The sequence below is a fragment of the Neopelma chrysocephalum genome, unplaced genomic scaffold, assembly GCF_003984885.1.
Source record: "Neopelma chrysocephalum unplaced genomic scaffold, ASM398488v2 Primary Assembly neopelma1_323, whole genome shotgun sequence".
NCBI classification, from domain to species: domain Eukaryota; kingdom Metazoa; phylum Chordata; class Aves; order Passeriformes; family Pipridae; genus Neopelma; species Neopelma chrysocephalum.
The window spans coordinates 1991188-2005384 of record NW_020897986.1 but is presented as its reverse complement, the minus strand read 5'-3'; the positions used below and the strand labels follow the sequence as shown (position 1 = coordinate 2005384).

The following is a 14197-nucleotide window of genomic DNA, read 5'->3' as shown; positions in this document are numbered from 1 at the left end:
TTTGCAGAAGGAGTTCCTTTTATTACTCAAAATATTTGTCAGCTTTAATATTAACCTACTGAGGTTTTGGAAACTGAAGTCTTACAGATGCATGGGACACACACACAGACATGTACATCCATGGGATACATATGCTGCTTGCTAATAATTTTCAGTTAATACATTAACTAGGCATGGACTGTGACTTTTATGGTATTTTCTCCCCTGTGTGTTAAGTGAACGACCTATTTAAGTATGTTGTCAGCAATTTATACGTCTTGTGACTTTATATTCCACAAAGAAATACCGTGTTTCGTGTTATTTACATTAAAAAGATGTACTATGCAAAACTTCACCTTTGTTAAAAATCACTTTATCCTAAGTATTTAAATTATTTCATGCTTTCAAAAGGCACAATTAAGTATCTAATGAGAACTTCCATTCAGTGTTACATATAATACAAAAAGAGAAAAACTGTTTGAGACATCGATGATAATATTTTAAATATGTTTGCATAGGAAAGTAGATGTCTTTTTCCTTCATTAAACTGACAGTTCAGTTCTGAAACTTTATTTTGAAAAGATTTAAAAAGGATTTGTGTCTTTAGAAATAAAAAATATAACAGGCATATCTAAAAAATATAGAAGAGAAAACCTGATTGTTACTACTAATGAAATAGTTGATGACAAAATAGTAGTCTTTTTGATTTTGATCACAAAAAATAAACTGGTAGTGACAGGATATGATGGATAGATTTGACATCCTGGCAAATCACTGTCATTGATTCAATTATTCTAATTCAGAATAAAAGCTGTATACAGTATGTGTTTATGCTACAGTGGAGTTTTTTAAGTGATTGACATTCATCATATTAGTTAGACAGTTTTAAAAGCTATGTCTTTGTTTTACACAGCGTTGTCGAGAAAAAAAATAAAGCAGAACCTGGATTGCAGGGAAAAAAAAAAAAGCAAACCACTTCACCAACTCTTGGTTCCAAACCCATCAAAATATGTTACCATTACTGCATCCTATTAACATGTTCTTTGAAGACTCAATTTCACTCCAGCCATGTAATACACTATTATAAAGACTAAATTTTGAAACTGTAATGCAATCTTACAGCTGGGTGGCTTGGAAGTTCTGCAGAGAAGAAGATATTACCTTTCAAAATGGAAGTCAGCCCCAGAAGAAAGAATGCAAAACCACTTTAATTCCCAGGTCAGCTTTGCTTTACTGTTCCTTTGTGTGACGGGAGATACACAGAGATACAAACAGAATAGTTAGAAGTTCACAAATTGTATATCTGAGGGTAGAGAAGCCTGAATTACTTGTACATTCTGCCCTGCTTCAGACCAGCATGCTGTGATATCCTTCCCCGAGCTCAAATGCACTCTTCTGGTTTCCTGGCATTAATGTAGCTGTCGGTTTGAATTTCAATCTTGAATTATGTCTGTTGACATAATTTCATAGTGCTGACTTCAATTGTTTAGGATTACTGTTTTGAACTACATAAGGAAATCAATTCTTTCCTCTCTGGTTACTAAATTCCATTCAAGTGCATTTTAATGCATGTAGTAAACCACCAGGAAAAGTAATTATCTGCAAAATATAATCTGATTTAAAAACAACCCTTCTTAATTACTGGCATATTATAATAAAAACTATCTTATGTATTTTAACTTTATTATTACATATTTAATAAAATAATGTAATGATTTCCTGAAATTTAAGAATGGTATTTCAAATTACAAAAATGAATGTTTTTAAAACTGTCTGGTTTGCTTTCTGAATAACACGTGACAATGAACTGCTTAGTTTCATTCCTTTATTGCAATAAACCATCCAACTCATTATTCATACAAAATATTAAATGTTACTATGTAAAAAAAATCTATTGGGAAAAATATCCCTTTATTTTTTAGTGTAAAAAAATACAGAAATGAAAATGGTAACAGCAACTTTCATATTTTCAGGAAAGGAACAAAATACTGTATGTTTCCAGTGGAGCAGAACAATGGCAGGACCCAACATAACAGAAGCTTTACCGAAAAGCAAAACCCAAACAAGACCAAAATTAGCACAAAGAAACCAGAATACAAAAAAAAAAAGGAAAAGAAAAAAAGAAGGCATCATATGACAACACGTATTTTTAAAGACTCTGCTGGGTCAAATCATTAAGAAAAATATTTATATAAGTCATTAACACTCATAATTAGAGTGTCATATAAATCTGAGTGAAGCTGCTAAGGAGGAATCACTAGAAGTCCAGGTGCTTCTTGCCCGTGGCCATCGCAGCACATCCTGAGCTCAGCAGTTTGGCGGATCCTGCCAGCTCCTGTTTGCTCGCGCGGCTCACTGTGGCTGACAAGTCTGGAGGCAAATGCAGCCGCTGTGGCAGGAGATTTTCAGGAGGGAGAGGGAGAGAGAGAGAGAGAGAGAGAGAGAAGAAAGAGAGAGAGGAAAAAAACAGGGAGAAAAATAAATAAATAAGTGCAGTAGGATTCATTTTTCATAGCTTCTCTCAAAATGTGGTATTTTTCCTGACTGATCGGTGTTTACTCACACAAATAAAAACACTTCCCAGACATTCTTTTAGGCTGACCTTGAAACAGTTTTGTATGTTTTCAATACGTTGGGTTCTGTGCATTGGAATAGATTTTTTTTCCTTACGAAAATTTTCTGAACAAAATAAAAATTTGCTCAAGATATTTAACCATATCTATGGGCATTTTTCCTTTAAAAAAACAAGTGTTTTGCTTGTTTGTCAACCTCTACATCAAATAATTTGATTTCTATAGCTAAAATGTAAGTGTAGTTTTATTTCAAACGTGCACACTTTGTGGCAGAGCCTGAAAATAAATTATGTGATGGTCAAAAGATGGAGAGGGCTCACCCTGGCTGCAGCATTATTCTGCTAGATGTTTCTTCTTCATATTCTACCGCTAGTTGCTAATAAAAACAAGCAGTGATACGGGTTGCATATGTATAGGGCAATCATATATGTTAATCAAAGCCTGCCCTCCCTAGTGGGTTGTGGGAACATTACATCCAGTTTACAGATGGGGAAACAGAGACATGGTTGTCCACAAGCACGTGGTCCTTGCATAATAAACCTTATTTTTCAACTATGACAAAAATATTTCTACCCCCTCTCTGAGGATCTTTTACACTGGAGATACATAAAAGACATGAAATTACCATTCAGCTTTCGTAAAGAAAGGTGAAAATGAATGTAAAGCCAAAGCTTTACTTAGTTAATTACTGGCTTACTTTTGGACACAGTGAGGCACTGAAAGCCAGTCAGATGAGACAGTTGAGCATCTTCTGCACAGTGCAATAATTTATGAAACTGGTATCATGGAAGGAGCATATTTCTTGAATGATTTAGTAGGCAAAGGCTAAACTGTGGGGTTCTTTTAAAATGCACAGGCTTCTGAAGGGAACAGGAGAACAGTAATGGCTGTGTGGACTCTCCTTATTTACAGCTTTTGCTACAGTTTTGCTTTTATCACAACACGTATACACAGATGCCCTTCATTCAATACCTTTGAAACTCTTGGATGATAAGATAAGAATTCAATTAAAAAGCATATGAAATCTTTGTATTTACAATGAGTTGAGCTGTTCAATTCATTGCTGGCTTTGAGCCTGTGCAATTAGGCATAACTTGAGAGATGCTCTCAAGTGCTTCCTACCACTTCTGGTTGTGGGCAGCACTGGGAGAAGAATGTGTGCTGGGTTGTTGTCTTCTCCAAGGGAAGGAAATGTATAAAGTAACGTGTGAGAAGCAGGAAAGCCTGTGCCCAGGGTGACATGACATATCTCAGTGCTGAAACAGGAGAAATGTGTGTGTTTATCTACAGCATTTTGCCTGTGAAGCACAATTAGCACAGCAAACCCCACTCCCCAGATACACCACACAGTAAGTGGAGGCAGCTCTGACATTTCAGTGAGTTAAATCAGAGCTGTGGTACAGCATCCTTCACTTACAGTCCTCTCCCTATTCCGAGGAATGTTAAGCATGGCTGTGGATGTGAACTGTGGTCCATGGTGCCTCATCTCTGCATCAACACAACCCAAACCGGGGCACGAGCCTGCTGAGAAAAGCGTTTGCTGGGAGGAGCCAATGTACGGCTTGGATTGTGTGAGGGCGGCTGGAACCACTGAAAACCAAGGAGGAGGAGAAGCTGGGAAGCACTTGGCAGATCCCTCAATCACATTTTCTTTCAAAAAAAAGTGTACAGTGCTCTGCTGGCAGGGTACAGGGTATGTGGGAGGCGGAGAGACAAGTGAACTAACCCAACCTTCTCCCACTCACTGCAAGTATCTCTCTGCCCTCACCAGGAGGAGCTTCCTCTAGGGAACATGTAGCAATGCCATCTTCCTCCTGCAACTACTGACCCTTTTGCCAAGTCTGCCAAATGGATTCACAGCGAGGTGATGAAGAGTTAACAGAACCGAGACTCAGCAAACTCATCTTACACAGGGACTGACTAATATCACAGACAGGGAACAACTGTAAACCCTGCCACACTGGCCTGGACTTAAAAGCATGGTCAAAAGAAAAGAAGTTTTTTATATTTACACAGTCATTTGGTTCATTTGCTAACATATATTACAAACAGAAAATAGACGGAAGAATATTTATAAATTTCCAAAGACTTACAGGCAGAAAAAGCAAAAAATTAAAGATCCTCAGATTGGATATTGGAACTGAATTAGGCTTTTAGAGGTATATTTGCTATGATACAGTATTTCATTATACAGGCATATACTCTTCTTCCCCCATCTTATTCACTGAAGAGGATGCACACTGCTCATTTAGTGACTGGCTATTCAGTATTTTATTTTCTTGTCACTGTTTACTCTGAACTTTCCTGACATATTTATTGTACACTATTCAAACCTTGTTCTGAAGACAGAATGGCTTTTCAATAGCACATGTCAGTATACAGCACTTGAATGCTTCACAAATACCAACCGTGTTATTTTCCTAATATTCTTGTGAGAGAAGGCAGAAAAGTTACCTCCATTTTAGAGATGGAATTGAGGCATATAAAACACATGGCCAAAGGTATCTACTAATTTCAGAAACACAATCTGAGGCATTTAGGACTTGTTTTTCCAGAGTGTTTAGCATTTTACAGCATTTCACACAATAAAATGCTAACTTCATTTGCAGCTGTGAGTGCTTAGTATTTCTTCAAGAACTCCAAATCAGGCAATCAGAAAGTGGGAAACACAAAATAAGAGTACAGAAATAAAAATGGTGGGTTGAAGCAACGTGATCACACAGAAGCTCAGTGGTGTTGGCAGAGACACATCACACCTTCCATGATATCCTTCAATTGTCTTAATTACAAGACCATCCCTCCTGCAATCCTTGCCCTCTCTACAATCCCAATTTTCAAGCATTATAACAAATTGCTGGTTCTCCAGGAAGCATATTTCACTGCACATACCACATTCATCCTCACATCAGACACATTCTGAACAATAAACAACTCTAGAGTCCTTTGAAAACAACTGAATATTATCCTGCCATTAAGATCTGAATCATTGGACACACACATGCTACTTCTGAATAAAGCCTGAATAGGTTTTTCAAAATATCATTCCTTACATTTTCTGTGTGCAGATTAAAAACAAATACAGGGCTGAAAATATTAATACCAATAAATATTTTAGCACCATTAAAAAATATTCTAAATTTTAAACCACAAACAAACTGGAAATTCTTTGCATGGCATTATACAGACATCCACAGGTTAAAAACCAGGCCTTTATTTTAGGCACCAATGGAGACATTGTCGTCCCTTGAACTAAGGCAGTGATAGCATGAAGAGGCTGTGATCCTTTCTGAACACCAGCATCACAGAATGATCAGACATTTTCACAGATATTTGCTGACCACAGAGAAACAATCACATTTAAAGACCCAGTTAAGGGCAAAATGTTTTCCGGGGGACAGATTTCTCTGCTATTTCTAAATTTGTGACCTCCATCCCTTTCGACCCCTTTTTCTCTTATCAGTCTGATAAGAATCAGGCTGATTTTGCTCACTTCAGCAATCCCAATCCTTCCTGTCCAGGCCTCCCATCTCACAGCTGGTTTTCATGACAAAAGTGTCTCTTCTCTGGTTCTCTGCACCCCTCAGCCTCCCACCCCAGCAGAGGCTTTCTGATTCCAAGCTCTTCATTCTCGCTCCTGCCAGTCTTGGGTTTCTCCTGCCCACATTCCAGCCCTTGCTTCTGTTCCTAATGCCCAGGTCCAAATTCAGCACCACACCACTCTTCCTCGCCTCAACCCTCAACTCCTTGTCTTCCTCATCCCCTGTTTTGTTCTCTTCCTCCTCTTCCCACCTGTTCTTGATCTGTCCTTTCTCCTGCTGGCACTGCTGTCCATTCCCACTTCCTGCCCCTCTCCTCTGCTCAGAGTGTGGGCACAGGCAGTGTCTCACCTCCTGGTCTGAAAAGCAGGAACGTGCCTGGAAAAGGGTCAAGCTGAAAAGGCAGCACTGAGTGTGCCTGGGCCAAACGGGTGGGTTTTTGCAGGGCAGCAAAAACCCAACCCTGGCGTAAATGCTAGACATCAAATTGTACATTTTCATTTGTTCTTTTAAATAGTTTAAGATTTTCACTAAAATATTCCAGTGTGTGGATGAACACAAAACTTCCTGTAGCTGAGAGCAAGCTGGCAGGGCAACAGTGTTTTAAGGGAAAGTGGTCATAATGTGGCAAAAGTAAACGTGCAAGTTAAAATAGCATCCTATAATTACCCTCCCTGTGATAACTTCTTAAAGAATGTATCAAAGAAAGGTAAAGTTTGTCAGTGTAAAAACTAGGGAATGCTGGAGTAAACTTCCTTTGTGCACAGTTAATTGTGTATCTGCATGATTACAGTGTGCTTAATTACATGATCACACACTATTTTCACCCACGGAGGCTGCCAGAAAGGTTTAAACCCAGGATCTTCAGACTTAGACTCCGAGTTTCATTCATGCAGTGAAGAAATAACTGGCTATGGAAGAAGGCTACTATGGAGCAAGGCAGAGCCAGGGAAGGGGCATGATGGGAGTGCTGGTGCTCTGTTTCGGGCAGTCCGGAAAGGCTTTGCAGGGTAGGAACAATTACACTGAACCCAGCTAAGCACACAGCTTTAGGGCATGCATTACCAAAGGAAAACAGTTGAGACAAAACTTATTACATACTTTGCCTCTGCTCCTCCCTCTGCCTGAAGAAAACTTCTAATTACTTCATTTGTTCTCAATGGGGGGAAAAAAAAAGAAGGCAGAAGTGGAAGGTAAAAGGACAGCTCAGAAGGGACATGGAGCAATCAGGGAGCCCAGTCCCAGCACAGAGGACCAAACACAGCACTGATGCTTTTCTGACACTGGTCTGCCATGTAAGACTGGGATGTAAAGATCCATACCACGGCTGTTCTAGAAACTTCCAGTGGGCTGCTACGTTTGGTGGGGGTGCAATTTGTTTTTTTAAATCCTAGTATACAAAAAATACCAGCAAGTGCTTTGGCCAGTGTATCTTACTGCATCAAGGGGATTGATTCAGAGGTTTATCATAAAAAAGCCAGATTTTCCAATGTCAAGCCTTTTTTCCTCTTCAGTGTTAAGAGGACTGCCCAGCAGCTTTCCTAAAAACCAACTATACCTTGGTTACAAAACACCCAGAAACACTATGCAGGCTTTAACTGACTACGAGAGGAACTGAAAATAAAGTAAAAATCATATGACTGAACTTAAGTAACCAGTGACAGGTTAAACAAAGAGTTAGCTACAAGAGAGAATGTTAAAGAACTGAGTACTGTACAACTATACACACCAGCTACACATATTCTTCTGAGGAATCTACTGGCACTGCACTGTGGAGGCAACTAGTGAAATCCAATATTACACTTACACAGTATAAAACCCAATCAATTCAAAAATTACTATGTGTCTGTACAGATTGTTTTTACACAGGCTAAAATACGCAGAAATAATTGAGGTGGAAGACACTCAAGATACAGCACAATTTCATAAAATTAATTGAGGGCTACTAAAATCACATATTCTGTAAATTGCTTTAAGCAATAAAGAATATAAAATTCTTTAGCAACAGTATGATAAGCTGATATACATATATTTGCAAAGATCTAAACCACAAGTAATTCTGCATATTACTCCAAAATCATTATTATATTTTCATAGCTATTATAAGTGTAATACTGTAGCAAACAAATACATAATAACATGAGAGATGTAAAATCACTGAATCTCATTAAAAATGAGGTGGTAGTTTGTTCTTAATTTGATTCATATTAAAGTAATTTCAGTGAAGTCAACCTTGTGAGTGTTAACAGTTACATGAAGCTTTAGCAACTGAGCCCAAACTTCCCAAAATTAAACTTAATAAAAAAACCCCCAAATCTTTACAATTCATTTATTTGGATCTTTGACCAAAAAAAAAAGAGAGCTTATTAGTCTACTGTGGCTGCAGCCCTGCCTTGGGGCAGGGAGATGGGTTAATGACCTCTCTAGATCCCTTCTCCTTCCATTTGCTGCAACTCCATGAAGACTGAAGTCACCAAAGCCGAAGGGATTTGGTTTAGGGGGAAGAAGGGGGTGGGGAGAAGAATTTTAGGAATGCTGGGAAAATGAAAGATGCAGACTCTTAGTTGGGGAGCTTTATATCCTAATTCTCTTTGAAGAGGACCCTTGCCATTCCATAAAGCCCACACAAGACAGAACGGGAACAGTCCGTAGCACAAAGGTCCTGCTACTGTTCCCCCCCCTCTGTTTATGATGCCCACAACCCTGCATTATGTTTTCCCTTTTAAGTCTTTTTATTATTACCTCATTTATAATTACCAGTAATCACTTCTGTTATCATGCCTGGGAAAAGACTTCAGCGTTTTTGTCGGTGTCACGAAAAAGGTGGGTTTTAAAAGGAGATAACACACTTCAGGAGCACCTCAGCCTTTACTGCTTTCTTAACCAGTTACCAGCTGGTCTTGGCAAAACCAAAATACTACCTTTGGGCTTAATACAAAGATGTGCAGCTCTGAAACTAAATTTCTTCTAGAGAGAAAGTTGCTTTCAAATGTTTGACATGGAGGTTACTACAAGTTCTGGCTTCTTCTCTTGCCAAGCTCGCCAACTGAGAGACACCAGATATGTGTGTTGTGATGAGATGAATTATCTTTTATATGACATGTAGCCTGCTGGAGTGACACATCAAAGTTACGTTGACATAACTTTGTAACAACTCACATACAAAAATATCGCTATGGAAAGACACAAAGTTTTTATTAATGCCACAAAAACTAAAAGCGCTTCCGAGTTAATGTAAGTTCACTTCTTGATGACTAAACAGTAAGCCCTTTGCCACTGAAGACATCATGAGCTACCTCAGCAAGAACTAGAAAAGTCATTCCAAATGGCCTAGACCTGTGTCAGGCAGAAATCACATGACAGTCATGAAATTTGGTTCCCAAATAATGATAGTGTCTCACAGCTGATGATATTGATCTTGTGGAGAGATTGGTGGCAAACTCTTCTCCCATAACCGCATTTTGGGCTTCGACAAACTATTTTTAAACTCATTTACTATGAATCTCTTATGTTCCCACTCATGTTACAATTTTCTCAGTATTTTAACAAATTCAGGAGATAAAACAGTTGGTAACTCTTTTTCTGTATAATGGATTAGAACTCAGTTTCTTCTTGTTCTGCTCCGTTCACAGATGCTACATTATCATGTTTAGATCACAGCAATGGATACATTTTCCAAGCTGGCTATAAATACAAAAGACTTGACTTTTAAAAAGTGCATTCTAAAATTTTCTACTTTTGATATGGCTGTGACTGACTTATAACAAATCACAACTATATCAACCCATGTTAAAATAAGCACATCTACCATATGCATGTCCTATTTTTTTTTAAAGGATGAAGCATAATCCAAGCCATGAAAAATAACTATTGTCAACATCAGGTGTTGAGAGAAGGCTTCCACTATGAATAGCAGATAAATATACTTCTACCTATATATCTCTGTCTGTCTGCTAAAGGATGGATGATAATACTGAAAATATTTGAGTATAATTCTAAAATTCTTATTTTTCATCACTTAGAGAATGTAAAATAAAACAAAACCAGGGCAATTCTGTCACCTCATTTACAGGACATTGATGTTTTGTTGCAGGTTTCCAGTAGTACAAAGAGATTATTTAAACAGCATCTTCAAAGACACCTGGCAAAATTAAGAACCATTAATAAACATACTTCCTTTTGTGATAGATTTTGTAAAAAGCTGTTTTACCTTTCGGAAAACCGAATCTTAGTATGTGCTTGTTCCATGCAGCTTTCCAGTTTATCTGCTTTACAAAAGGGATATGATAATATCCAAGAGAATTCAACTCAAACTGTGCTGATTTGTTTGGATGTGCCACATGGTGCTGTTTCTGTTTTCTGACCAGAAATCTGTATTCCTGAGTCTGAATTTAAAGCTTAGTTTTATAACACCGGCTGTTAAGAAGTGAAAATCTTTCAGAGATATATCTGTTTGTACCAATACAATTCAATTCTGTACATGTCTGTGTAAAATGAATCCCTAGGGTATTTTGGATGGCTGAAGAAGTTCCAGTCAGATGTGAGTAGAGACGAGTGGGGTTTTGTATGTGCAGCACTAGTCACTACTTTTCAGTGACAGGAAAGGCAAGTACAGACAATTGTCCAAACAAACTCATTCCAAAGGAAAACTCCAACATGTTAGAGATGATGTGAAGGGACACAAGTGAAAGATAAAAATATCAGGAAGATTTACCTTCTCTGATGCCTGAGAATGCCCAGTGTTGGGCACCACAGAGTGCTCTAAATCACACGTACAAGTAACAGCCCTGCTTTATGTTCTAGCTGTAGTCTCTGGACAGTGAAGAAGTTCCCTGTGTTACAAAGGGGGCTGGATCCATCAGTGATGGTTATAGGCTGCCCAAGGACTACTTGTCTGATCCAAAGTTCAGAGAAATACATGGATAAATACTTACAATAGCACACTACTGTAATACTGATATAGCCTTTATCACGCTCATGTTGAAAGACTGTCTCTGTCCTGAAGAGTTTACAGTCTGAATATAGAAAATGGGTAAAAAGGAAGAAGTGAGAGACAAAATATCCAGGCAGAAGGAAAAATGTCAGGATATGTAAATACTGTATTACTCCCAAAGCTTTTTTTTTTCCTCCTAACTAAAAAAATATTGCTTAGAAAAGTGAGTGAAAGACAACAGACACAGGGGAAGAAATTAGGTGATAAAGGGCGGAAGAAAAAATGGAGTGAAAAAGGGAAAGATGGAGAGCAGGAAGAGATATATTCATCTAGGTGTGTTACAGTCGAGATTGGAATACATTGTCTAAATCCTAAAGGGAAACACTGTTCTAAATTCAAAGAGCAGTTCATGAGTCTGATGTTATCATCTATGTCCAGAGCAAGAAGAATAACATTCCTCCTGTGGATCTGTTCTTTTTGCTGAGTTTCTCCTCCCTGAGCTTATGTAAGAGGAGCGTGGCACCCGTGATGCAAGTCTGAGTAATTTTAGGGCTCTCAGGACAGTCTGGGTGAATGCTGATGTTAATGTCACATTCTCTTCCCTGATGGATTCATTCAACCTAATTGCAGCTGTCTACAAGTCAGCCCTTCAGTCTAACCTATATTATATACTTAGGATGAGATGAACCATCCTTGCAAGTGCTTGTCCATATCTGCTGATTATTCAGGAAACCTGAGTGACTAGCTTAAACTAAATTCTTAACTTGGAGTGTAAAAGGTCAAGGGGAGGAATTCAGTCCTACAACGACGTGAAGCATCTCATTGAGTCAGTGCCTTTGCTATGCCTACTCTTTCTTTGAATGACATTGCAGCATGCCACGGAGTACAGATTTCGTATCAAACCACAGATGGCTCACTGGAAACGTTCCAGTGTTGCTGGTGATGCCCAGGATGCTCTACAACAACTTGAGTCTCTCTACTGGGAAGCCTGAGAAATGTTCAAGGCACTGTGTGTACAAACAAAAGCTATGAAAGTGAGGAGGAGGGAGAAGTAGCATTCAGAGCAGAAGCATCTGTTCTAGGATTACAGTGTTATTGTCACCCTCTACAATTTCAGCTAAATTGAAAAAGCTAAACAAATATTTTGAGTTTGCATCCAAAACTATCTGTTAAAGTTCACTGTAATTTACCAGGGCTTCTGTCTCAGTTCCTGTCACGTTTCAGAACACTCATTAATACCCCCATTTAAAAACCATTACTGGGGGTGTGCAAGTGCACTGAATAACTGATAAAATGTAGTCTGCCTCTTGGTAAAATTGTCCAGATAGATTTCAACACTTCACAGAAAGGTTCTGCTCCAAGACAGGTAACTCACACAGGCAAGTCCCTTTGCAAGTTACAAGTGCATTTCAATGACCGGTTTGCCAACTCTTAGAGAGACAACAGGAATGTAAACAGATTTCTGAATTGAACAGTTCTGCCAGCTATTGCTAGAATATACATTGCCTACAAGCTTCCATGGATTTCCAGTATTTACTGTCTACAGATCCTCTGAAGTGCTCTCCTAAGAGGAGCAGCTCAGGGACTCTAGCCCAGCCCAGCTGTGGGCTGCCTGGATGCTGCCTGGATGCTGCCCCAGCTGTTTTTCTAGATGCTGCACACACTGACTGGGCTGATTTCCTCCTAAACATCAGTGGCAGGAGCTGTGTGTACAAACACAACCCCAACACACCCAAATGCACACGTTACTCATGACTGCATAGGAGCTCCTGATGATGGCTGATGTGCTGACGTACAGAATCTCTCCCAGACATGCACTATTGCTCCACAAGGCACCGAGACAGTGCGAGCTGTATTGTTTTACCTTTCACTACACGGTGCAAACCACCCCCACAATATGTCCCTGAGTGCCTCTGTTTCAAGATAGCAGTGTCACAGGTTTGGCAAGTCACTGGTTATGAAGAAGGAGCGTGAAGGGGGGCAAAATGTAAATGTTAGCTGGGAAGCGGGGGGGGGTGTGTATTGTTGTTTTATACTGGGAGTAGCCTTATGCTCTGTAGTCTATTTACTTTTTTAGGTCAGCTAGAATCAGAAAATTTCCATTGCTAGGCAGCCCAGCACATCTGTGAAGCATTTCTGGGCGTTCAGACCCGAAGCATGTGCTGCCCAAAGGGAAGATTCATTACCCTGTGTCACACAGCCCGTCAGTCCCTCCCCCAGACGGCACGAGGGCTTCAGCAACAGGAAAGCGCCGAAACTTCACGCAGAAACACATTACATGACCAGAACACAACAATTAGCACATTTGTAAAGCTTCAGGGATAGGAACAATTTAATAGCTTTTCAAAGCAGACCAATTTTCTGCAGCTTTTTATCCTTTTTTTTTTTTTTTATTACGATTATTTTGCTTTTCATGCACAGGCAGGTTCTTCTTTGCTACAGGTATTTTCTGAGTCTGCCTCGCAGGATTATTATGTGTGGAGAAACACAGATTATTCAATCACTTTAAAACAGTGCTACAGAAATGAAAAAGGGCTACAGAAGTGCAAACTACTGCTAGTAATCTGTGTTTTAAAAAACAAGTATCATTTAGATAGATGCATGGCTGGCTTACAAAATCCTGCACATTTACAAACCAAGGCTGCTGAACGTATGACTGGTTTGTTTATGTTTGCAGCTTTTCACAAGCTAGAAACTTCAGCTCTGCAATGGCAAATGCCACTGTCAGACACTTCATGCTAAGGCAAAAAGCAGGCCAGAAAAGGGGAAAAAAAAAGAAAAAGATATTTCTGCTATCATTGTCTTCTCACCCTAAAAACTGACACTGATATAGGAAGTATGTTCAGTTCCCTTAACTCCTAGGTAAGGATATAGGCATTATGTAATTCTTATCTTAATATCTCTTCAGCACTGCTACCCCATGACTCAGGAGGGCTACACTTTAAAACGCCAGCTAATAATGCCTTTTGTAGTGTTACTACCAAATAATCTCTAGACTTCAGAAATCCCTGAAGTGTAATTTAATATCTGTAATATTGGATTAGCCTGTGTTGGTATGAAAATGCACAGTGGTATATTTTTTATTCAGTGGTTGATATTACTTATAAAAAAAAATAAAAAAAAAAATGGCACTGGTGGTCAATGCTGCCTATCCTTTGAGAAACCAATGCTTTAAA

General features: G+C 38.9%; 1 protein-coding gene across 1 annotated transcript in view; it reads right to left on the bottom strand.

Moving 5' to 3' along the window:
- Positions 1-14197, bottom strand: part of ELP4 (elongator acetyltransferase complex subunit 4) — a 144297-nt gene continuing 130100 nt past the window's right edge. The window contains exon 10 of the mRNA XM_027705331.1: positions 1-2368. Within this exon, the coding sequence (XP_027561132.1) occupies positions 2237-2368 (132 nt within the window). The 3' untranslated portion in view covers positions 1-2236. The remainder of the gene's footprint in view (positions 2369-14197) is intronic.